Raw genomic sequence first — 27,291 nt, forward strand, 5'->3', positions numbered from 1 at the left:
CAAAAGTAATGCCTCCTATTTATTTCCACAGAAACAACAGATGCACAGAGCACAGTAACACTATTTGATAGAGTTATTTCTTAGCTACAAAACACTTTTTCAATAAAGTCACCATCATTAGCTATGCATTTTCACCAGGGATGAACAAAAGCCTGCATGCTACGCTTGTAAAAATATGCACCAGTGGAGGTGATCCACTGTTCCACAGCCACTATGACAGCACTGTTGCTAGGAAAATGTTGCCCATGCAGTCCTCAACACTGTCCTGAACAGACGGAAGTTAGAAGGCACTAATCTAGGCTACTCGGCGGGTGTGGTGGAACAGTCCAGCCGCCACTGGCAATACGCTCCACAGTCTTCAAACTGGTACAGGTCCTGGTGTTACCATGTTGCAAGAGAACGGCTGTATTCTACTCTGGCATGACTCTGGAAGTTTGAGCCTTCAAGCTCAGTTAGTTTACTCAGGATGTAACAGTCAGAGTTGATGGCTTGCCCAGGTTCCTGGAAATTCAGAAGGATCACCCCTTTCCATCCCCAAAGACATCACTTTACCCAATAAGGGCTGTTTTGAACTTTTCCTTCAATGGGAAGTTCACACATTGCCACTCCATGAATTATTGTTTTGACTCTGCCTTGTACTGATGACCCCACATCTCCTCACTGGTAATAACGTGATCCAGAAAACTGTCATCTTCAGCCTCATATTGGTTCAATAGGTCCCGACAAACTTCCATATAGCATCTTTCGATTCCTGTGTGAGCATCTGTGGGGACCCACCTGACACTAACTCGGTGATATTCCAGTGTTACCTCTACTGCTCTCAATGCACTGAATCTGACACAGTTCCCTGGTCATAATCTGCCAATTCATATGGATAAACTGACTGAGATGCTCTTTATTTTGTGATATGACAACAGCATGGCTGTCCAGAATCTGGCTTGTCTTTTACATCACTGTTGCCACTGATTAAATGCACCACCCACTGCCTCACTCTGCTCACATCCACTGTTTGGTCTCCATCAGCATCCAGCAAGCATTAATGAACATCAGTGGGCACCATTTTTTCCTGCGTGGATAAATTCAGTTCAACACCTTTGCTTCATACACACTTCCATGTCAAACACCATTCTGTCAGACTGCCCCTCTGCTGCCACCTGTCTCACAGCAACAAAACGTAGTGGAATATTGGTGTGCAGGTTCAACTTCTACTGCCATAGCACCAACATCTGCTCCTGACATCATGGGCCAACAGAATAACTAGGAAGCATTACTTTTGGAGCAGCCATTACAATTCCCATTACAAAGGCTGATGGGGAAAACTGCAGCAAATTCATTCCAACAAATAAATTATTTGAAAACAAGTAACTTTAAATCACAACTGTGTAATAACAAATCCCAATCATCTCACCTAAAAAAAATAGGAAACAATTACTGCTTGTACAAAACACTCACTCTGTCCCTTTTCTAATATATATATGTATATATTCAGACAAATTAACAACTGTTGCTTCAATACAGACATAATCAGAAGACAGAGATTGTTTTTTAAGTTCCCTCTCCCATCACTAATTCTTCTCACTGTAGGCTTCACAAATTTAGTGTTAAAAGGACACAATCAGCGTATATACAAACTGTAAATAAATTCCTCATTGCAGTTTATTTTAAAAAGCCAAAACAGTATTTTTAAATAGATTTCAAGATGTATCTGTAAGGGTTGCTCTCATTTATGCACTCTCTTGATGAGGATAACAACCCCCATGTTTTATTTACCTTTTCAATATTTACTTTTTTTATGTACTGGTCAACAACTGCATTTTCAAGCTGTCAGATTTGTGACAATAGCATCACACTGTAACATCCAAGTTATAAATTTGATAAGATACTTTCGTGAAGATAAATCAACTGCAACATCCTTGCCATATTCAACAGCTTTAACAAGATTTACGCAACCCTAATACGTCAGGAATGCTTATTTACCCAGGGAACCATGTACAGCTACCAACTAATGGCACAGGGCCAAAAGGCTACACTTCTCACTGTCATGTAAGCGTGCTCATTATACGAGTATCATCTACATATGAAATTATCATACTTCCAGTGACTGCTTCATATCTAAAAATATCAGTACTGAATGCTGCAATTACATTTCTCAGCTGGAGACATCTTGCTACATTATTTTCTTGAATGCATAAGATCCAGGCTCAACAGTGTGCTAATCAGCTGCACTGAACTCTAAATGGGATTTAATTAACTATAAAACTACTCGGATTTGATTGGTGAGTTTTTTAGTTTGTTTTAAAATCCAAGCGCATCTTAATCACCTTGCCTGCCCTCCAAACAAAACAATCACAAAAAAGACAAGATGCTCAGAGGGAAAAAAACCAACCCTATAATCACAAAATAACCATAGGCCCTTACATCATCTACTTCCTTTCCAAATAATATTTCTCAGTAATTTCTTACTGATTCTGACTTCAGAAGTTTCTAGCCTTAAAACTGTTCAAAGGCAGGAGTTACCTACAGTGTGCATTCCCCTGTGTAACTCAAGCTGTTAGAAGTATGCCTTTCAAAGCTGGTCCAAAATTAACAAGAGAAGCAGCTCCTTGGCTGCAATTTAGTTTGGGAAAGGAAACAATGCTGAGACTCCTTTAAAGATTGGTCCCTCTGCACTAGAAATTTCATCGCAGATACCACATGGTCTCACTTGGTTTGGGTGCTTCTTTGTTTAGCAGAGAAGGATAGGAAAGGCACATGCATAGGAGAGGTTTCTCTTTTCTGTCTTAGACACAACTTATGCATTAGGTCAAATCTACTCATATTCTGCCTTCTAAAATTCTTAACGTTTAACAGAGTTTGTAGGAAAAAGGATGCACACAGCAAGTGTTCTCATGAGTAACCCTGTCATTAACTCTGATCGTTTCTTTTCCTTCTGATTTCTGAAGCATTCATAACATACATACATACATAGCGTTACCAAGCTAAACATATGCCATATATATATTTTTTTTACTCACCTACGCAGTTATCGCAAAGGCTGCAATGTGAGGCACGAGGTGGGCGGAAAATCTTGCAAGTAAAACAGTATTTTAGTTTCACTGTCTGTCCATTGATGATCACTTCTTTTGTTCTGGGAGGGGGGCGGTATCCTCCTGAACTGGAGCCATTTGCAATATCTGAACAGGGAAACACAATACATTAGGCTCTGCACATGAGCCATGCTGCACGCACTCAACCATTCTTGACGGCGGCCTACAGTTACAAGTTTGTATCGACTTCACATTCATATACTTGAACTGGCTTCTACCCTTCTCATTCTCCTAGAATAAGTGCTCTTAAAGATAGGAAGAAACATAATTACAAATAGCATCCACAACCAACTAATTTGAATTAAAAAAAAAACAAACGTGACAAAGCAATGCCCAAAATAAAGTTTCAGATGCTGACAGCTACCTTGAGCCCCAAAATCTTACAATCTCATATCCCTGAGCAGTTTGTTGAGAATACATTACAAACAATGACAGCTAGTAGCACAGTGTGGTGAAAACATAAACAAATGTTTTCAACAGAGTTTATTCAGTTCAACCTTGAAATACAAGTTTGATCTAAGGAAGATGTTCATCTCTGAACATGAAAGCAGACTGATCATCAGCTCATTTAAAAAGGGAAAACATTTCAGATGACTATTTCAAAAGCCTCCATTTGGACAAGTCGTCTTAGGAAATTCCTTATTTTTTTTCTTTTTTTTAAAACTCTGTAATAACAAGAAGTTTGTAGAACTTCTACAGCACTTGTCAAGAGAAACTAAGAAAAGCTACCTTTTAAACAGGAAATCACTTAAAATAAAAGAAGCTAACATTTTAGTCTTGAAAGCAGAAATAACAGAGGGTGTAGGCTCAATCTAGTATAAAACCTACGTTTACTTCAGCAGCACTATCATTAGAGCTTGGCATATAGTACAAGTAAAATCAGTTGTTCTAAGACCTCTTAAAGGCTGTGATATAATGGAGTACATTCACAGATTTTGCTTTTTGGAAATTTTAAATCTAACAGTCAGTGTTACTTTTACAAATCTTGAAGTTTGTTTTTTTGCATAAAAATCATTTCCAACAATTGCATTTGGAAAAAGTGGTGGGGTTTGGGCTTCTTGTTTGTTTGATCTATGGACATCAGCAACCATCAGTTGCTAAAGGACTGATAAGATTACATCAATGAAGTTCAATTTCATCCCCCAAATTCTCCCAAACTGAGCTATACTCTAAAAGGTGAACATATACAAGCAGTACCTCTTTGTCAGTTTATCTGTTCTTCTGAAATCACAATCAAATCAGGCCATAGAAGTGACAAAAAAAATACATATTTTTTATTACTTTCAGATACACAGAACAGGAAAATCAATAGGGAAATGAAACCAATTTTTTTTCCCCATACATGAATGCAACTGCATTTTGAAGTCAGGGTCACCTTCACAACTACGTTTAAGTTATTTCTATCACTTTAATGCTGGGGAAGCATGGCCGGATGACTCCAAGATCCATGACTGGTGTTTGAGGTCAAATTATTACAAATATCACTCCATGTGCCATTTTTGTGAAGTCTGCAGGGATATCTGCACAGCCTACAATCTACACATTGTCAGTCTGGGGGAGGTGGGAACCAGAATGCCTCCTACTTAGAAAGGTATTCAAATTAGTGTAATTGTAGACCTGATAGTAAAGGTGCAATAACAGAATTAGCAAATCCAGTTTAGGAAGTTCTCATGTGCAACCTCCTCACTCACTCCAGAAGCATGCATCAGTAGAAGTATCTATGGAACACCACTGCAAACTTGAGGACTGAAACAAGTTGGCCTCTGAATCTCCTGGGAAAGGAAGTGGAAGAAGGTGCAATAGATGCAAATGAGAGAATCAGAACATGAGGCTCCTAAGCATCCCATATGGGAAAGAAGTGGTGAGTACTAAAGAAACAGTTGCTCAGAAGCAGCTTATTAGACCCTGTCAGATGTTTGGTTGTACTGAATTGCAACCAGACCCTGCACTGTTCCTGGAATGCTCAGCCAAGTCCTATGACCATGGAAGCAGAGGTTACTGTGTGGCTCTCATACCAATCAATAATACTGATTTTGACCTCAAGGCCAGTAGTACTTACCATCATATTTATGACTAAACAAGTGCTGCACATAAGTTACTACTGTATTTATTTACATGCTGAAGCATGACTACACAATAAAAGTTGCTGAAGATGTGACAGAGACACTATCTTAAGTTTCATATTTATTCATTTTAATGTTTATGCTAGTTAAAAGAAACTTAACTACTTAAACGATGGATTTTGAAGCATTCTAGCAGGCATGAAAATTGATGAGGTCAAAAGGAATGATTTAATTTCTCCAGGTTATACAGAGAACCTATTCTTATGTGCTTTCTTTTTCAGAAGTAAGCTGAAAATACGCTTTTCTGAGGGCGGAGCACAACTGTGCTTATGCTGTTCAACACTTAACAGAGTTACAGCCAATTCCTAGATCCAAACAGGAAAGAGTTTCTTACAATTCTGGGGCCAATTCTCATATATGCAGTGTTTTTTTTCCCTCTACATTACAAGTTAGTAAGTACTGGTAAACAGTGAAATAACATCTTACTAGCACCGACCCACATAATGCAATACCGTACTGTTAGGGAAGAAAATTTAGGGGAGAAAACAGTACAAAGTTGTGATTATGAAAATCCTCTATTGCTGATTTTAGTTGCTATCATTGAAAAAGGCAAATATGCTTCAACAGATTATACTTTCAGTGAGATAATCACCAGCAGGCTTGTAATACTCTTAGTCTTTATACAAGTTCATAGACCTTAAAAAACACAGCGTTATATCCATTTTTGACCTAAGAGTTAAGAAAGACTATTAAGTTCTGAACACAAATGTAGGTCATTAGCCCCAATTAACTCTTCATTCAAACATGCTTATGACTACTAGTTCATTAATAAACCAATGATTCCCATTTCATATTTATGGTTATGTAATTGTAGCTTTCAACACTGCTTAGAAATGCCAGTGCATTGAATTTAATAACACTAACATTTAAAAGCTTCTCATAGAAAGTCCTAGGTATTGAATATGCACAACCATAAAAAAAAAAAAAAAAAAAAAAAAAAGACTTTCAAATCACAACCAAGACCATTTAGAATTTTTTTTTCCTTAATGAAATATTTATTCATAGAAAATGCACAGCAACTGAAAAAAAACAAACCACAAAAAACATTATTTCCTAAGCACTAAGAAGTGCCCTGCTTTGTCTTTTTATTTTTACATGCTTTAGCAGAATCTCAAAGGCAACTTTCCTTGCCTCTGGTGCAAAAGGGAGACTACTGGCCATCCTGTTCCATTTACAACACTGTTTTTTCTAAGATTTCCTTCCAAACCAGGGCAGTGAAGTTCAAGTTCACAGGCACAGCCAATCCCAGCTCTCTAACTGAAGAAAATTTATCTCAAAATCCACGGGCAAAAGCTGATGCAAACTAAATGAAATGAAAACTGTCTTGCTGACTTGCAACAGAGTCAGAATTTCATCCACAGTCTTTAACTGAATAATTAAATCCGATCTTAGTCACTGTTTATTAGCTTTCTTTTTTTATTTTTTTTTTCCTTTTTTTTTTTTTTATTTGTCCTTCTGGGAGCTATCAAAAGAGTAAAACCAAAAGTGGTGGAGTGGTGGATTTAATCAAACTTACCTATCTTGAATGTGCTAAACATGCCTTGTACCTGCCTTGTCCTGGTCTCACTAATTTTCGGACTGTAGTTAGCTTCAATTGGACTGCTTATACTTGTGTTCAAATGCAGGCCAATCTTTAAATAAATGCAGTTCCTTTAAGGCATAATAAGATTAACCTTTACAGAACTACCCTCCACAGATAAATCTGTTTGACCATTGCTTTTCTACATTTTTCTTTTCCAACCCATTAATGATATAGCAAGGCAAGCTATTTTATAAAATAAGCACAGAATTCTCCCACTAATGGAGTTGCCACCAATCCTTTTCTGGTACTTTGCTGTGACACAGTTTACAACTTCTCTATTGCAGCATTAAGTGCTCATGCACTAGACGGGGCTCCAGCATTTTTATTTTAGAAGAAACTAAACAAAAGCCACCAAAGATACAATCCATACCCTTGTAGGACCAAGGTATTTGACTTCAAGTAAACTTGCTTCACATATTTAATGGAGAAACAGCACAATCTCTTTCTAATACAATAACATATTCCACTTTGCTCAAATTATTCCATTCATTATTAATTGGGGGCGATGTTTGTATGAGACAAAGCCTGGAATTTTGTATACATATCACCAGGATCCTTCCACTCAAGCATTTGCCTTTTTGGTCAGTTTTCCTACAATACTAGGAACAAACCCCCTCTAGAAGGTCTCTCCATATCATAACTACACAAACTTATCAAGACCATATCATGCAAGGTTTGCTACTGTGATGCAATTTCCACCTTCAAACAATATGATTAGCAAAATTAATAACTATGAGTACTTCCAATGTTTCCTGCTGAGAGAAACAGATAATGCAATGAAAAATCTTCATGTATGACCTATAACATCTGAAGAACAATAACAGAAACCCCATAAGAACATAAGCTTCCTCTAAGAAAAGCATTCTCAGTGTTTAACTACTTAAATTGAAGCTATATACTTAACAATAGGGGGATACAAGAAGAAAAGGGTTTTTTTCATTTATTTATTTATTTATTTATTTTTAAGTGATAAGAACTTAAGTAACATTTCTCTGTTTCCAAACAGTAATTTCAGGGACAAACAATACTGGGAACCTAGCTTGGACAACCAGTAGCAGCTAACTGCATTCCACACATAACTCTTTATCTGAAAGCTGACAAGAAATACTGACCAAGTGTTGCTCATACTTTAGAGAAAAGTGTTACTGCCTTGATTTCGGAAAATGTTGCACACTATTTTCTTAAGAGTAGAACTGCATCACCATCCTTAAGTCTAGGGTTTTGTGTCAAATGTAACCTCACTTCCAGACACAGATGTAATTGTCAGTGATTTGTTGAAAGAAAAAAGCATATGGCACAAGAGCTTTCTGAAAGACTTAGCTGGCATACAAAAACATATTTCTACTAGATTTTAAGAATATTGTTTAAAGCATGAAATACCAGGTATGATCATCAATCTCATATCCCACCTTTGGACAGGAAGAAAAGCATACCTAAGTTGCATCTGTGAGCCATATTTCTTAATACCATTGAACAATTCCATGAAACACCTATGTTGCGCTGGCCACAGAGATTTAACTTCATAGACCCTAATGAAATCTAAAAATGTTTTCCAGTTTTTGAAGACTACCCTCTGCTAAACGAGCTAAAGGAGACAAAAATCATAACTGCAAAGAGGTTTCAAAATTCCAAGTGACAAAGACTAGAAAAATTCAGTGTTGACAATGCAACGTTATTAATACAGGACTAAATAAGCCTGGTTATTTTACTATAAACAGCCTGCAAAACAGTCTTTCAAAAAGTCAGAACTACTGTGGCCACTACAATGGAAAAGCATCTAAGAACTCAAATGTAGTTAAACTCAGAACATACAGCAGTATTCGAAGTTTCATCAGCTTCAGTAAAAATAAGACATTAAAAAACATTTATAAAAATTATGCATAGACTTTAACTTAGAAGTCCCTAAGCTGTAGGTTAGGGAAAGCAATAAGGGTACAGCAAGGCATTTGTATTCTTTCTGTGCACATCCACTGTTGATCACGGATTAGACATCAGGATAGATGGACTACTGATCTGGTCACATAAGGCTGCTCCTGGTTTTCATGCTCCCTTAGAAAAACAGCCCATCTCAATGTTGGATGTTGCATCCAAGTAAGTTAGAGTGCTTCTTAAAATTGTGCTAATGCTTTCTAAACTTTAAATGTACTGCTGTTACTGTAGGCAGCTAATGTGCTTTACAGTAGTTTTGCTTTCATATTAAATTCACATAGAAGCCTTTTCATTAAATAAAAGAAATCATTTTTATAGTGAATTTCTGAAACTATTAAAGTTATCAGCAACACAGGAAACAGTTTAGGATGGGTAGATGCCAGCCACCTAGACCAGAGGAAACAGAATCCTCAGATTTGGAAGTGACCTTTAAAGGTCATCCAGTCCAACTCCCCTGCAATGAACAAAGACATCACAGCTACATCAGGTTGCCCAGGGTTTTATCCAGTCACACTTTGAAAGTCTCCAGGGATGGGGCATCCACCACTTCTCTGGGCAATGTGTTCCAGTGCCTCACCACCCTCACTGTAAAAGTTCTCCTTACATCTAACCTAAAGCTACCCTCTTTAAGCTTGAAGCCATTTCTTCTGTTCTATCACCACAGACCTTGGTAAAGAGTCTGTCCCCTTACTTTCTGTAGCTCCCCTTTAGATATTGATAGGCCGCTATCAGACCACCACAGAGCTTTCTCTACTCGAGGCTGAACAGCCCCAGCTCTCTCAGCCTGTCAACGGCGAAGAATGCTTCCCTCACTGCCCTTGGGAATAAAGGAAGGTAATGAATTAAACTTTAATAATCATCTGGGAAACGATTCCGGTCCCATGCCTGAGGGAACTACATAAACAGAAACCAGTAAAAAATATGTGAATAAAGCCCAAAGGAATCAAAAGCTGTCGAAAGCTAGCAGCAAGCACTATAAGGATCCAAATTTAAATCGAATCCTGAACTCCAGGAATCTTCTGAGTTTGAAAAGTGTCTGGAGCAGAAGCCACTGGCTGTTTTATTTGTCTGTAGGTCAGAAAACCCAAAGTCTTGTTTGTACAGTGTCTGAATAGCAAATCCTGAACACGACCACCACCTTCCCATTACTGAAACAGAGGGACACCAACAAGCAAAAGAACTTCTTAGAACAACCCATGGGGACTTGTTTCTGCGTCAAGGCCCCATAACAAGAAGTGCACTGTTAGAGTGCTGCCATCTGCCTTATCACAGAATGGCCAGGGTTGGAAGGGACCTCAAGGATCATGAGTCTCCAACCCCCCTGCCACATGCAGGGCCACCAACCTCCACATTCAACACTAGACCAGGCTGCCCAGGGCCCCATCCAATCTGGCCTTGAACACCTCCTGGGACGGGGCATCCACAACCTCTCTGGGCAGCCTGTTCCAGCACATCACTGCTCTCTCTGTAAAGAATTTCCCCCTGACATCCAACCTAAATCTCCCCTCCCTCAACTTAAAACCATTTCCCCTTGTTTTCCAGTTATCTACCCTTGTAAAGAGTTGATTCCCCTCCTGTTTGTAGGCTCCCTTTAGGTATTGAAAGGCTGCAATGAGGTCACCCCGCAGCCTTCTTTTCTCCAGGTTGAACAAGCCCAGCTCCCTCAGCCTGTCCTCACAGGGGAGGTGCTCCAGGTCCCTGATCATCTTTGTGGCTCTCCTCTGGCCCCTCTCCAACAGCTCCCTGTCCTTCTTGTACTGGGGGCTCCAGACCTGGACACAGTACTCCAGATGGGGCCTCAAAAAAGCGGAGTAGAGGGGGACAATCACCTCCCTGTCCCTGCTGGCCACCTCTCTTCTGATGGAGCCCAGGATACCATTTCTTTTCTGAGGTGCAAGGGCACACTGCTGGCTTATGTTAAGTTTTTCATCTATCAAGACCCCCAAGTCCCTCTCCACACGGCTGCTCTCAAGGACCGCTCCTTCCAGTCTGTATGGATGCCTGGGATTCCTCCGGCCCAAGTGCAAAGCTCTGCACTTTGCCATGTTGAACCTCATCAGGTTCACCCAGGTCCACCTTTCCAGCCTGTCAAGGTCCCTCTGAATGGCATCCCTTCCTTCTACCATGTCAACTGCAGCACTTAGCTTGGTGTCGTCAGCAAACTTGCTGAGGGTGCACTTGATTCCATTGTTGATGTCATTGATAAAGAGCACTGATCCCAAGACAGACCCTTGGGGGACGCCACTCGATACCAGCCTCCACCTGGACACAGAACCATTGATAACCACCCTCTGTCTGCAGCCTTTCAACCAGTTTCTTATCCATCGAGTGGTCCACCCATCAAATCCACATCCCTCCAATTTGGAGATAAGGATGTGGTGGGGGACCATGTCAAAGGCCTTGCTCAAGTCCAGGTAAATGACATCAGTTGCCTTTCCCTTGTCCACCAATGCCATCACTCCATCACAGAAGGCCACCTGATTGGTCAAGCATGACCTTCCTCTGGTGAAGCCGTGCTGGCTGTCTCGAATCACACACCCACTCCTCATGTGATCAAGCATGTTATCCAGGATGATCTGTTCCATGATCTTCCCAGGAACAGAGGTGAAACTCACCAGCCTGTAGTTCCCAGAGTCCTCCTTGCTCCCTTTCTTGTAAATGGGAGTGATGTGACGCTTCCTCCAGTCATCCAGGAGAACCTTATCTGTCTAGGTTTTTATTATTCATGGAAAATTTATCTTCTCCTTTTGGATTCTTTTTGCATCTTTATAAGCTTTCTGAAGCTCATATGAGCAGGATTATGAAAATAACACATCTAAGCCATTTTTCATGCCAACCACAAAGCAATCAAAATGCTTCGTCCTTTAAATAGGGACCAGAACATATCCAGATAATATTCATAGCCTGTTTATATTTCTGCCACACTACAGGAATAAATAATTATACTGCACATCATAAAATCTCTAAATTGACTATTACACCAAAGGCAACTCAAAAATCATAGATACAAATAAGAACTGCATACATGGATACTGGATATAAACGCTGAAGTATTCATTTGCTGTCATTAAATTGGGGAAATCCCTTAACAAAAGCATATTTAAAACATGGTCTACAAAATGCTCATGCATTTCACAAAGTAGCTGGATATAGTTCTAAAAAACACCTGTCACAGCAAGATAGCTAAATCCTAATAGCTACACTTCAACAACTGGTTTGCAATCTCTTTTTGCAGACCACCACCATTATCTTTATATGCAATTACTGAAAAGGTACATTTCCATTAAAAAGCTGAGCTGCTTTACATAAAAAGAACAGATTATACAAGGTTTTGTTCTGAAGTTTTACCCCCTCTCAACTGCACCATCATTATTATTTCCAATGATAATCAGCTAGTAAATTCCAGCAGCACCTTCATTAATGGATTTTAATTTCAGTTTCCTTTAGGGTCTGAAGAAATTCGAAGAATGACAAATGAAAAAGCACCTACAGAGATGGCAGGTAACATAGGACAGCACCTAAATTCTACTATTCCTTCCAGCTTTTCTTACCCTCCTCTCTGTTCCTCTCAAATGCAGGTGTGAAAGTCTCCCATTCTTCAGGAGGATTTTATTACTTCTGAAACAGCTTAAGAAATTATAGGTAATATTTTTCTATAGTTAAACTGTCAGCCATCAGTGTAGGTGGTCCAACTTCAAAGGACCAGACCTGACTTTCCGTTCTAAACTGAGGACCGCTTGCTTTTATGCAGCACACTTGTTTTTCAGCAGAGGAAGCAATGATATGGTTATTCTTACTTTATTAAAATGGTTTCCCTCATCTAATGCATCACATAAGTTCCTTACAAGGATCTCACATTATAACAGGACTAAATTACTCTCAGTACTTTTCATCAAAGAAGAAAAAAAACAAAACTGAAGACCAGCAGAAAGAAGTGCCATGACGTGATTGCAGGTGGCTTCTAACCAACCACAAGGTCCTATCTTTAGCCAAGAAATATATTTAAAGAAATGTAGACATTTGTGGGGAGCCTTCAGATACTCTACCCCACAAGACTTGATCATTCACTTAATGGGGATTATGGAAAGAAAAATTAATAAAATTGCATTTTCTCTCTGACTTTATTAGTTTGGGAAATAATAGCGTTTTGACACAATGAAAACACAGAGTTGCTCCTTCCTTTTAAAAGCGTTCTACCTTAGAGTCAACACAGTAGTAATTTTCCATTTTGCTGTATAAACACAGACTCCTGCAAATTATTCTAGATTTGTTAATATAACAAACGAAAGAAAAACAGTTGGTCAACTTCCCTTCTCCTAGTCCTGCTTTAAAACATGTTTTGCAAAGTGCAGGCTTCTACTCAGCATCCTCCAGAGTGGAGGGTGAGACCTACTGAGAATCTTTTCTAATGAGGCAATGCAGTGCCCCAGTAAAGTTGCCTTTCTGAAAAGGTGAAAGGCCAACTTCCATGTGTACAACCAATGCATTTGCGTAAGTTAGGAGAAACAGATGAAGACTAAATTCCTTTCCAAACCATCACTCAAAATTCGCTACAATTTCATTTTAAAATTACCTCTGTATGTCAAATTTGATAAAGTTTGAATTTAACTGTAATATACAACTTTTGTTTTTTTTAATTTTGAAATTACCATTCATCTTTTTTTAATTTTTTTATTATTATTATTTTTATTATTATTATTGTTATTTTTTTAATTTCAAAAGCAGCACTGTTTCCTTTATGACAGATATATCAGGTATTATGAACATCTACTCTGATTCTTTGGAAACAGCTCAGATGCTATAACTCATCATCAGGAAAGCAGAGACCAGGATGATGACTGGCAAACAAAGGCTACTTGCACTTCACTGCAAGGAGAGAAAAAACAGGACTTCTGGAAAGAATTGTCACTATGAAACAGTCAGGAGAAACTGTTCTGGCAGATTTTAAAAGGTTCTTCAGGGGAACACGTTCCTTCTTAAGGAAGGTTATTCAATTAGAAAGACATTATAATTTCAGGTATCTAATAAAAATGTTTAACTTCCAATCATAAATTTTTAGTGAAGAATGTCCTCTGCTCTCCAAATATTGCATTACTAACACTGCATTAATAAAACAAAAAAACTATACAGTGGTCACAGAAGTTATAGAAGTTACACAGGAAATGCAATTTTAAAATGCCTTTTTTAAAAAACAAAACTCTACATCTTAAAAATTGCAATAGTTTCATTATACAAAGAGGAAGAAACATATATGTTTGAATTCCATCCTCTTTCCAAAAATTCCTACATAGAATAACTTCATTGAGAAAAATCTGATGGGGGAAAAGGAGAATGAAGGAAATTATCATTTTCCTCCACGTGATCACAAATAGTTCTGAGATGTTTTTTTCATCGCTCCCAATTCTTTCCTTCCCATCTCTGAATCTAATGCCATTATCTGTTGTAGCAACTTGCACGTACTTCTGTGCAGCACATTATGTAGTCATTATTTGATTCTACAGTGATAACAGTAATAAGAGCTGAAAAAAATAAGCTCTGAAGTCAGTCTTTCTCAGATATTTGTTAACGTTTCCCAATGTGAATTTGAACTTTATCATTCATTGTCTACATATGTGGATTCTGCAAAAATTAGGAATTCTATTACACAAAAGAGGACTGGAATCATTGTATCTGAACACAACTCCAGTTTCTCAATAGAAACACATTCCACTACAGTGATAATGCAGTTTCACAATGCTTCTTCCATTTCTGATTTTACTTCTTTATGAACATAAAGACCAGGTTGACCACAGATTTTTTTGAAATAATGCCAAGTGCCATATCCCAATTCATCCATTAGCACTGAGCTACCTGGATCATCTAAAATCTAACAATGCACTTCTGTGTGTCTATGTACAGTATGGTCCTTGGCCAAAGCTAAGTCATGACTGACCAAATGCAACCTTCTTCCCTTGTGGCCATATCAGATGGCTCCAGACTATGCACAATTAGTCCAAGCGTACAAAAAAAGCAATACAGCTTTTCTTATAGAAATGTGACTGCCAATGTGACTGTTCTGTTGGTACTGAAAGCTATTCCAGATCCATAAAAATCAGTGAACTACATGCATCAGACTTCACAAATGCACAGTAAAAAAAAAATAATCCTTCTTCAAGTTCAACAAACTGAGCTGCTACGTGATTACACAGCTCCAAAGATCTCAAATCTATGCAAAGGATACATGGAACACGTAAAAATAGCTGCTGCACGTAGTATGTAGCAAATGCATTAACTTCGCTTCACTGAAGCATACTAAATGCTGTTTATGCAGACACCTTTATACTTTATGACTTAGCATACTGTAACAGCTGTGCTCGGAACACTCCAAACCTGGCAAAAGAAAATGATCTTGCTGTAGTGACAACCAATAAACTCATCACTATTTTGAAACCCTACTTCTTAAAATAATCCATAACAAAGACAACATGTGTCTTTCCAGAAGGCACTCAACCATCACTCTTGTTCCTCCAAGAGCAATTTTCTGAAACTGAGTCTTCAGGATATATTTTTTAAACAATGAACCCATGAGATTCAAACAACCACTAAAATATGGAAGCTATTAAAAACGAATTTGTTACCCTTCCTCTGAGTTCAAGATTCACAAAGGTCTCAATTAACGATTTCAAGTCATCAGCTTTTTTGTTTTCCCTTAAGAACGTTCCTTTGTCCAACAGATTTCTATATGTGGAAGGCATAGCTTCAGGATGCCTACATCATGTCTGTATTCAAATTTAAGCAAACAAATGTAATGCTGATGTGACATTTTAGTGTTTTGACTAAAACTCTTTATCATTTCCACTCACTGGCATGGTTCAGTGCCATATTCATACCAATGCTTTCTGAGGAAACTAAACCAGAACTCCTGCTCCATATATATACCAAATCAACCCTACTCCATAATACAACCAACCAAATGACTTTGCCCTTCAGTCAGTTTCACTAATGCATTGTGTAGAATATTACCCTAAAGAAGCAGACAAAAACTTTTCTGAAGTTAACCCTTAAAATTCATATATTATAGATGTAGGAGTGGTGGCAACAAAAGCTTTAGCTTTTGCTTTTACAGCATTTTACAGCATTATTTGTCATGGTACAAAATCCTCAGACAACACTGAGCACTGTAGTGTGCAAACATTAAGGACCATAGAGGTACACATCCTGTGCTTGCATACACCTGTTACATATTTTTTCAATTATATGAGTGAGAATCTCTCTGAAACAACTTCAGAACAAATGAATTCCTAGGGTATCATTTTGAAGTAGTTGTTACTAAACTTGCTTAGTACAAAAATAAGCAAATACTGTTTACGAAGTAGTTCTGCAAATTTATCCCATGTTTTCTTATCTAGACAGCAAATGCTATTTAGTTCATCTATAGCTTTAGAAATTCCACAATTAGAACTTGACACTTTAATCACTTGACAAGTAATTAAAAGCTAGCTCACTCTCCTTTACTTGTGCCAGCTCTAAACAGATAAAAAATACATACAATTAGTAACTGAAGTACAGCTTTTCCCAGACTGTATCAAATTGCAACACTGTACATTAATATAGGCTTATCTGATCCTTTCATAACATAATTCATAATCTAATTAAATTCCTTCAAACTGTGAGGATACATTACTTTAAAAGATGTACAACTTAATAACCTTTGCAACATCAGCTTTCTTGTCAAAAACACTTCAAAAATTCTCTTCCACACTACAGTCAGAGTTCTACAATGCCTGCTGAAAAGTATTCCCAGTAACAACTATCACTCCGCAGGACCAGCATTTTGTTTACTGTCTTTTTGAAGAGTTGATCAACCGCCTTTCCACAGGAATCACTCAACTGCAGTGTCAGTTGAGACAGACACAGCAACTCCAGAACAATTACTGTGGAAAAACAGGAGTAACTTCTCCCAGGAACAGAGCAGCACACGTCCTTCATATAGCACATAAACCCTCGGGAGGAAAGCGAGGAGAAAACAGACCTTCAGTGTTACCTATTTGTCTCTCTAGATCTGCTGCTTCATCTGGTGTTGCACGGGGGAGGACACCAGGATCACTGAAACTAGTACGCAGCAGGGTCCCCATCACGAAAAAGAAAAGTATCCCACCAATTGCAGGTATAGCAGGCGTAATCTTCTCTGATAAATATGGACAGCTGGAAAAGGAAAAAAAATATATTAAGCAATCAATCATCAAACAATTCAAATTGTTCTCAAAAACTGTTCATCATTATAAATGTGTATCAAGAACTCACTTTCTCAAGCAGATAAATTTCTTGGAATATTTATGAAAGCTGAAATTTCTTCTTTACGTGTTCATTACACTTCTGAAATTTCTCAATCCGTGTAGTAATATAAAGCTCCAAACACCACAACAGTGATTTCACTAATATGGAATACGTGCATTTACATAAGAAAATATTTTTCATACAGGATATTTTGAGCTCACATACTTATTCATCTATTGCCCACTTACATGAAGGAAATATGGAGGGGAAGAAATAATCTAAAAGCGTTCTGTAATGAAAACTAAAGCTGTTAAAATGAGGAAATAATTTATGCTAAAGACATCAATCTATAAAGTGAAAATATAGTTCATCAAAAAGAAAGTGCTTAAAAACTTACACCTGTGGCACAATCCTCTAATAGCTTTACTATATATCAATATTATATAATAGAGTAGATGGTATCTCAAAGCCTACTGATTCTCTAAATCCATTTCTTGCAGCTGAATAAACTTACTCACAAAGTGAAGTAATTATAATGATAGTACACTGCTGGTTTTGGGCAGCATTGACAGCCCTTTACCACTGGCTCTGCAGTAACCAGATTTACAATATAATTGCAGGCTTTAGGTTTACAACAGTCAGTGATTCGCCTCTATATTTCACATGCAATAAAACCAGAAAGGACACAAACACTTGAATCTAAGCAACACAAAATATAAATACATCTTCATGGCTGTGTAAAAGGTTATATGAATGCTCAGATGTTACACAGCACACTACTGGTGAATCTGAATCATTGTAACAAGCTCTGTGGAGTCATCTCAGAAAACGCAGACTGAAAACTCTCTTCATAGGTCTTCCAGTAGGCAGAGTGGGCAACACACAGATTGCTTCATGTATTTCTGGTGCTTGCATGAGAAGTCAAAACATAAGCCTAAAACCAATAAGTTCTAGGCCTTAGGGCTTTGTCTACAGTTTCTAGGTATCAATCAAGTTTAATTAACGTAGTCTTATTTCTGCAGGCTGCCTTAAATGACGATTCAGATGTGCCAGCTTTTACACCATGTGTTATCCTCACTGTTAACTCTGAGGAAGCGATGACAACATCAGCTCTACTGCTATCACTTCAGCTGACAGGATGGGGATGGAATAGACCAGCTACAGCATACCAAGCATTGATCACCCAGCACAACGCTGTTCAATGCACTTGGTTATTTCATTGAACACAGTGCGTTTAATGGAGGCAGCAAGTCAAAATGCATTACAAAGCACATCACGTCACCCCTGTGATGGATCATCCTTTTAACCTACATGAACGTACTACTATAGGCACAACACTTTACAAAAAAATTAACAAGCCTACCTGCTCTGAAGAAAAAAAATAAGAGGGTGGAGCCATTTCACAGACACAAAAAGAGTTTAAATGATTGGATATACTTCAAAATGCACACTTTTCAGAAACCCATTTTCAAGAGCCAGATCCCTGAAATCAGATCTAAAGGAAGCAGCAATACAGCTGGTATCTGTAGGTCTCATTTCCTTAATGACAGAGAAGCCAGTCAGAAGGAACAACCAAACAGAAGCTTTCACAGTACACAAACACTGTACTGCTCAATTTATTTCTTGTCACAAAGGATCACTGAAATCAAAACTATTGTAATATGCTCAGACAAGAGTACAAATATGCTCTTGCAGCATATCTTTAAAAGAATTAGAGGGACCTCATACGTTAACGAAAACTAAATATAGCAGTGTTATTATTCCTCTATTGCACTATTCACAACACATACCAAAGGAACTGCAACTGCGCTGAAGTCTGTTGACCAAACAACAAGAGCTGTAAGTATATGAAAGGCACCAGGAGGTAATCATGGGGTAGCACGGTAGGTACAATACAATTTAGATACTGACCTAAGAACAGCAGTATATTCCACCTAAGCAACTTACATTTAAACATCTCAGTGATGTTCAAAGAACAGAAACCGAAAAGCTATCACAACAGTAGAGTGCTTTGTTTCACCCATTATATCATACAGAATTGGTGAAGGAGCCAATTCCTAGAACCAACTCCTATGCTGAAATACTGTAAAAGCCCTGCACTGCTGTAAAGGGATGACTTTACTACAACAGGGGATGTCTACGTCTTGCTAAAACTACAATCCATCAGCAATGACAAAACACTCCCAAAGCTCTGTACACTTTTCACCAAATGGTAAGATAACCTGCTTCCCTTAAGTGTGTTTTCAGAATGTGAACGCCCTGAATTTTACAAACTTGACTTGGAATCACTTCAGCAGATTATGTCTATAAAAAAGACAAAAGATGTGACCTTTGGCAATAATAACCATCTGCGAATAAGTGCACAGACAGATGGTGAGAGGTAATGTGCAGGATAACTAGGGGATCTGATGTAGCCAGCACAGGTTCACAAAATTCAGGTCCTGCTTGACCAAACTGATCTCCTTCTTTTACCAGGTGACCTACCTTGTGGATGAGGGGGAGTCTGCAGCTATAGCCTACCTAGACTACAGTAAGGTTCCTGACTGTCTCACACAGCATTCTCCTGAAGAAGTTAGCAGCCCAGTGTTTGGACACGTGTACTCTTCACCGGGTGAAAAAAAAAAAACTAGCGAGACAGCCAGATGCAGAGAATGGTGGTGAATGGAGTTAAACCCAGCTGGAGACCAGTCATGAGTGATATTCCCCCCAAGGGCTGGTATTGGGGCTCATTCTGTTTAATATCTTTAATGATGATCTGGACAAGGGGATTGAGTGCACCCTCAGTAAGTTTAGAGATGATACCAGGTTGGGAGGGAGTGCTTCTCTGCCTAATAGTAGGGAGGCCCTACAGAAGGCCAATGGCATCCTGGCTTGTATCAGAAATAGTAATGCCAGCAGTAGCAGAAAAGTGATCGTCCCTCAGTCTCCAGCTCTGTTGAGGTCACTCTTCAAGAACTGTGCTCAGCTGTGAGCTCCTCACTATAAGAAAGGTATACAACAACATGTCCAGAGAAGGACAACAAAGCTGTGAAGGGTCTGGAGTCTGTCTTGCAGGGAGAGGATAAGGGAACTGGGATTGCTCAGTCTGGAGAAGAAAAGGCTCAGGGGAAACCTTATTGCTCTCTGCAACTGCCTGAAAGCAGGCTGTAGTGAAAGAAACAAAGACATGATAAGGGGGAATGGCCTCAAGTTGTGACAGGGAAGATTCGGATTGGAGGTTAGGAAAAATTTCTTCACAGAGAGGGTTGCGAGGCGTTGGCACAGCCTGCCCAGGGAGCTGTTCAAGAAATGCATGGATGTAGCACTGAAGGACACAGTTATGGGACAGGTTGATGGTTGGACTATATGACCTTAGAAGTGCTCTCCAACTTTAAAGATTCTATGATAGATTACTCTGGAAACACAAGTTCACAGACAGCACCATCACTCACAGAGCCACATGGAGCTCCATAGTTGTTACACACACATCTGCACAGCAAGTAGCAACCAACTTTTTTACATCATAGATTCATAGAATGGTTTGGGTTGGAAGGGGCCTTTAAGATCATACAGTTCCAAACTTCCCTGCTATAGGCAGGGACATCTCCCTCCAAACCACAGTGCTCAGAAGCCCCAGTCTGGCCTTGAATGTTGCCAGGGAGGGAGCATCCACAATCTCGCTGGGCAACCTGTTCCAATATCTCACCATCCTCACAGTAAGGAATTTCTTCCTAATATCTAGTCTAAATCTACTCTCTACCTGTTTAAAACCATTTCCCCTTGTCCTGTCGCACACATACCCTTACAAAAATCCCTCCCCAGCTTCCCTGTAGGTTCCCTTCATATATTGGAAGGCCTTATAAGATCTCTTTCAAGCCTTCTCTTCTCCAGGCTGAAGAACCCCAGCTCTCAGCCTGTCCTCATAGGGGAGGTGCTTCAGCTTTCTGTCATCACCTTTGCGGCCCTCCCCTGGACCCGCTCCAGCAACACCATGTCCTTCTTGTATTGGGGGTTCCAGAACTGGACACAATACTCCAGGTAGGGTCACATGAGAGCAGAGTAGAGTGGCAGAATCCCCTCCCTCGACCTGCTGGTCACACATTTCGTCATCTCTTTGTCCTTAATACATGTGAACTTGATATCTTAGACATCACTTTCTCTCTTAGACGCAGGAAAATAACTGGCCTTAACAGTATCTGTAGTGATAGCACAAAACAAGCACTTAGGCTATTTCAGAAAATACATTTTTAAGACACATTATGCAACAAAAGATCCCACTAAAAATCCCATTGTGTAAATAGCTTCCTTAGAGAACAATGTTTGGTTTGCACACCAGTAATACAACTTAAACTTTCAATTTATTTAATAAGGTTTTTAATTAAGGCTTTAAACAAATCAGCTCTGGCTTTTGCCTGGCATCTCAGATCCTTTTTTGAAGCATCATGTGAAAGTTTGTGCAAGCGTAGGAGGGAAATAAAATCTGCTGGAAGACTCGTCTGTCACAGCTAGATAAAAATAAAAACATACTGGCATTTAAGGGATAATTATCATGCCTATGACTGAAGGATACAGAAGAGCAACAAAAGTAATTTTCATCAGCCAGCAGCTCTCTTAACTGGATAACCACACTCCCTGTGGCTACCAAGATGAGCAGATAAATACTTGTAACAGTAGTGAAGTGAGTATACACTGAAAATCCTATCATCTCCAAGCTCTTTAACTAGAAAAGGGAAAAACAAAAGAGGCCTACTCCTGGTCTGTACTGGAAACAAAGACTTTCCTGAACAGTTCACAGGTAGTCGTCATTACTCTGGTGGGATTTATATCTAAGAAATGAGAGGTCTCGCACACCATTTGCTAAGCTGGCAGATCAATAGAGATATTACACAAAGATATAGCTATCACAATTACACTAATTAAAAAATAAAAGAAATCCATAGCTCAACTGGTGAGACCAGCAATGCTGTATGTCAAGTTTTTCACTGACGCCAAACTCTATGGAGCCAATATTAAAAAAATACGCACTCCAGGAACAGCATAATGTAGTAAGTATAGCAGAACCAGCAGTGCACCATGAAAATAAATTACTAACTGACCATTTTTATGCATAAATTGAAATTGTTTCAGTGAGTGTTGCCTATTTAGTTAATTGTTATTGTGTGGGTGCTGTCCAGTACTAAGAGAAAAAAATTTGCACTGAGTTCTGTTTGATATGTTATAAGCTGAGACCATGCTGTTTTCTTTAAATTACAGAATCACAGAATTGCAGAATTGTAGGGGTTGGAAGGGACCTCCAGAGATCATCAAGTCCAACCCCCCTGCCAAAGCAGGTTCCCTACAGCAGGTCGCACAGGTCGGCATCCAGGCAGGTCTTGAACATCTCCAGAGAAGGAGACTCCACCACCTCCCTGGGCAGCCTGTTCCAGTGCTCCGTCACCTCACTGTAAAGAAGTTCTTGCGCACATTTGTGCAGAACTTCCTATGCTGCAGTGTCCGGCTGTTTCCCCTTGTCCTGTCTCCACTCACCACTGAAAACAGTCTGGCCTCGCCATTCTGCCCCCCACACCTTAGATATTTATAGACCTGGATCAGGTCCCCTCTGTCTTCTTTGAACTGGGTCTGTTCAGCCTTGAGAACTCAGCCTTTCCTCATAGCAGAGATGCTCCAGGCCCTTCACCATCTTCGTGGCCCTCCGCTAGACTCTTTCCAAGAGATCCTTCTCTTTTTTGTACTGGTGAGCCCAGAACTGGATGCTGTACTCCAGATGAGGCCTTACCAGGGCAGAGTAGAGGGGGAGGATCACCTCCTTCAACCTGCTGGACATGCTCTTTTTAATGCACCCCAGTAAGCCATTGGCCTTTTTGGCCACAAGGGCACACTGCTGGCTCATGGCCAACCTGTCGTCCACCAGGACATCCAGGTCCCTTTCCGCAGAGCTCCCCTCCAGCAGGTCATCCCCCAACCTGTACTGGTGCATGGAATTATTCCTCCCCAGATGCAAGACTCTACACTTGCTTTTGTTAAACCTCATCCGGTTTTTTTCGGCCCAGCTCTCCAGCCTATCCAGGTCTCGCTGAATGGCAACACAGCCTTCAGGCATGTCAGCCAATCCTCCCAACTTCATACCATCAGCAAACTTGCTGAGGGTGGCCACTATCCCCTCATCAAGGTCATTGATGAAGATGTTGAACAAGACCGGACCCAGCACAGACCCCTGAGGAACACCGCTGGTTACAGGCCTCCAACCGGACTCTGCACCACCACCAACGACCCTCTGTGCTCTGCCAGTCAGCCAGTTCACCTCACTGTCCACTCATCTATCCCATACTTCCTCAGCTTTGTTATAAGGATGTCGTGGGGGACAGTATCAAATGCCTTGCTGAAATCAAGGTAGACTACATCCACTGCTCTCCCCCCATCCACCCAGCCAGAGACAACATCATAGAAGGCTACCAGGTTGGTCAAGCACGACCTCCCCCTTGTGAACCCGTGCTGACTACTCCTGATAACCTCTTCTTCTTCCAGTTGTCTGGAGGTGACATCCAGTACAAGCTGTTCCATCACCTTTCCAGGGACATAGGTGAGGCTGACTGGCCTATAATTGCCTGGGTCTTCCTTCTTGCCTTTTTTGAAAACCGGGGTGACGTTGGCTACCTTCCAGTCTTCAGGCACCTCCCCGTCCTCCAAGACTTCTCAAAGATGACAGAAAGCGGTTCAGCAATCACCTCTGCCAGCTCCCTCAGTACCCATGGATGAATCCCATCGGGTCCCATGGATTTGTGAACATTGGTGTTGCCTAGGCGCTCCTGGACCACCTCTTCCCTGACAGAAGGGAGGTCTTCCCTTCCCCAGATCCTCTCACTAACCTCCAGGGTCTCAGATTCCCGAGGGGGAGCTTTTTCACTGAAAACAGAAGCAAAGAAGGCATTCAGTATCTCCGCCTTCTCAGCATCCCCCGTTACCAGAACACCCCCGTCACTTAGCAGGGGAGCCACATTCTCCCTAGTCTTCCTTTTTCTGTTAATGTACTTGAAAAAACCTTTTTTATTATCCTTTATCCCCTTTGCCAGATTTAATTCCAGGCGGGCTTTAGCCTTCCTTGTCGCATCCCTGCAGACCCTGACAACATTCCTGTATTCTTCCCAAGTAGTCAGACCCTTTTTCCACATTTCATGGGCCTTCTTCTTTCCTTTGAGTTTGTGCACGAGCTCCTCGCTCATCCACACAGGTCTCCTACCACTCTTTCCCGATTTCTTCCTCACAGGGACGCACCGATCCTGAGCTTGGAAGAAGAGCTGCTTAAATGCCGACCAGCTCTCACAGGCCCCCTTGCCTTCGAACACCCCAGCCCGTGAGACAGCTCCAAGTAGGCCCCGAAAGAGATCGAAGTTGGCTCTCCTAAAGTCCAGGATAGCAATCCTACTTTTTGCTTTACTTCTTCCACTCAGGATCTTGAACTCCACCATCTCGTGGTCACTACAAGCCAAGCTGCCCCCGACCTTTACTTCCCTGACAAGCTCCTGGGCTAGGATCCTTTTACCCCTTGCAGACAGGTGAGCTCCATCTGCAGCCGTCATGCCAGGAGCTGAGTAAATTGCCCCATGGTCAAAAAAACCAAAGTTCTTCTGCCTGCACCAGCCTCTAAGCCATTTATTGATGAGGAGGGCTTTTTTGATCCTCTCAGAATCCTTCCCCACCACTGAAGGGATAGAAGAGAAGACCACCTGCACTCCCACACCACCCAGTACCCTCCCCAGACCCTTGAAGTCATTCCTGATAGCCCTTAGGCTTCTCTTGGCAGCATCATCACTGCCAACCTGAACTACCGATAATGGGTAGTAGTCAGACGGGCGAATAAGCCCAGGCAGCTTTCTAGAGATGTCCCTGACCCGTGCCCCAGGGAGGCAGCACATTTCCCTCTGGGTGGGGTCAGGACGACATATCGGCCCTCAGTTCCTTTTAGAAGGAAGTCTCCTACAACTGTCACCCTCCTTTCTTTACCAGAAGAGGCGGGCTTCAAGCATGGAGCCGACCGCCTCTCCTTAGCAAAGCTCAGAGGCTGTTCCACCACCTTGTTCTCAGCCTCTTCACCCTCCAGTTCCAGGGTTTCAAACCTATTACTTAGAGGCACCTGAGGAACCGAGGTAGGTTGGAGAGGGCGCCGCCTGCGTCGCTGAGGTGGGACATGCTGCCATTCCTCTTCTCCTCCCAAGTCAGCTCTCTCAGTTTTACTACGGTAAGGCAGAGAGTCCACTACAGGCTGGGGGTTGCAATCTCTGCTTGTTTCTCGCAGAGAGTTACACCACCAGTCTATCTCCCTCTCGCAGTCCCTAATGGATCTTAACCGCTCCACCTCCTCCCTAAGCTCTACCACAAGGCTGAGCAGCTCATCCAACTGTTCGCACCTCACGCAGGTGGCATCCCTCCCACTGTCCCCCGGCAGCAGCAGACTCAGGCACTCCCTGCAGCCAGAGACTTGAACCGCTGCAGTTCTGGGCAGTCTCTCTGTCTGGGTCGCCACAGACTTGTTGGAGCATGCCCGACATCTGGTAGAGACCATGTTTGAACTTACAGTCACTGGGTCAGCGAGTGGGAGAGCGGTCACCTGAACAAGGACAAGAACAATTACGTGTCCTGCCACAAGACCAACCTTCCTCACCTACAGGTGCGGCAATGAGCAGTGAGGGCTGCGCTCACACACTGCCTGCGCTCCTTGTTAGCAGTTAGTAGTGGGCAGCAACACCCTTTTTTCACCGGGTACGCTAAGTATGCTAAGTACTCCCAGGGGCTGCTTACAGCCTCACAGAAAAGGGTCAAGGTTAATCACAGAGATAAGAGTGAGCAGTGCCGGCTCCACCCCTGCTGTCTCAGCAGCCCGCCCACCAGCTGCCAGCTACTGCCACCCCCAGCACCAGCACAGTGCTTTTGCTGGTTCAAAACAGCTCTAAAAAGAGCTTTTTGGACAGCCTTTTTGGCTTTTTTGGCTTTAGCTCCCTTGCCCAGTGCAGTCTTACCTGCCCTGAAGCTGGTCTCCGCAGCAGTTAACCCAAATTAACCCAAATAGTTTTCTTGTCCTTCCACTTTTATTCATAGCTTCTCTCAACTTCACCTCCCTTTCACATCCACAGCATCACTGCTCAGAGCCACCCGGTCCTAAACTTCTGACTGGATGCCAACACAAATTTCTGTCACCTTCTTTTGTGAGACAAGTTAGTTTACTAAGATGTAAGAAAACTATACCATCTTGTTGAAATATGTCTCTGATAAATCACATATGCTCCTGGAAGGGTCTCACATGCATGGGCTGTTAGCATCAGGCAGGTGAAAAATACACCAGGAAAGGGAAGCTGCAATAGAGAGAAGAAACTTCAATCTCAGCAGTCGGTGAGGTTTTCATTCAGATTGCTGTCTCTTTCAAAATATTCATCTCTTTCAATTTACAGATGGCAACAGAACACACAGATCAAAAAAGCACATCCAGGCTCTGGGTTAGGAGAACAAAAATGACTTATAATCTAATTTTCTAATGACAAATTCAAAGTAGCTGAAGATATGCATGCAGACCACGACACAGACAGCAGAAGATTTGAGGATGGGCAAAATATGAGGGTACAGAAAGAACCTTGAAGACTGTCCCCTGACAAAGACTATAGGAAGACAAATGGAGATATAAAAAATGATCATTGTGAAGAAGTTTCACTGCTTTACGGTTTGGATGTTTATTTCTTTTGCCTTGCTTTTCACCAGTTTTGATGAGATCCAGTAGCTATCAGCAGGATCACAGCAATGAAGCTGAGCTGCAATCAGGCTGGGTGGTGAGCTGAGGTCTGGATCAACTGGGCTTCATGGCCAGGCACAAGCATGACTGTGGCTGAGCTGGAGACCAATACTTCTCTGACAAACAACACAGCAGGACTGAAGTCCCCAGTCTGTGCTTAAGTAAAGCTCTTGAGACCATGGAGATGAAAGAGAGACCCAAGGTGAGGCTTATTATTAGGGCCTGTTGGTGTTCTCAGGGCTCTGACAGAACCCAGGAATCCATCTGTAGAAAGGCTCTGCATGAGATGACTGGGTGACATCACACAAGAAGTTTCACACCTGTGCTATGAAAGCTGCATTTATGCTAACACACTGTCTGATAAGTGTTGAGAAGCCCATCTTTCCTCTCCTCCCTCCCTTTTTTCTCTGCCCCCCAAGTTTAACCTATGCAACAAGAACAGCATATTTCTGTAAAAAAAAATCATTCTGACACAGACATTGTTGCTAACAGTCAAGATGGTAAGTAAAATCAAATGCAAATAGATGTAAGAAGATTGCCAAAATAATTTACTACAGA

General features: G+C 41.0%; 1 protein-coding gene across 11 annotated transcripts in view; it reads right to left on the reverse strand.

Moving 5' to 3' along the window:
• Nucleotides 1–27,291, reverse strand: part of ZDHHC14 (zinc finger DHHC-type palmitoyltransferase 14) — a 156,909-nt gene that overhangs the window by 57,568 nt on the left and 72,050 nt on the right. For 9 of the 11 annotated variants that reach the window (XM_052684843.1, XM_052684860.1, XM_052684786.1 and 6 more), the window contains 2 exons: nt 16,732–16,904; nt 3,015–3,173 (listed from right to left, as the gene is read on the reverse strand). In XM_052684843.1, the coding sequence (XP_052540803.1) occupies nt 3,015–3,173; nt 16,732–16,904 (332 nt within the window). The remainder of the gene's footprint in view (nt 1–3,014; nt 3,174–16,731; nt 16,905–27,291) is intronic. The other 2 variants (XM_052684796.1, XM_052684812.1) reach the window with 1 other exon arrangement.

The sequence above is a fragment of the Tympanuchus pallidicinctus genome, unplaced genomic scaffold (genome assembly GCF_026119805.1).
Source record: "Tympanuchus pallidicinctus isolate F22 unplaced genomic scaffold, pur_lepc_1.0 scaffold1, whole genome shotgun sequence".
Lineage (NCBI taxonomy): Eukaryota > Metazoa > Chordata > Aves > Galliformes > Phasianidae > Tympanuchus > Tympanuchus pallidicinctus.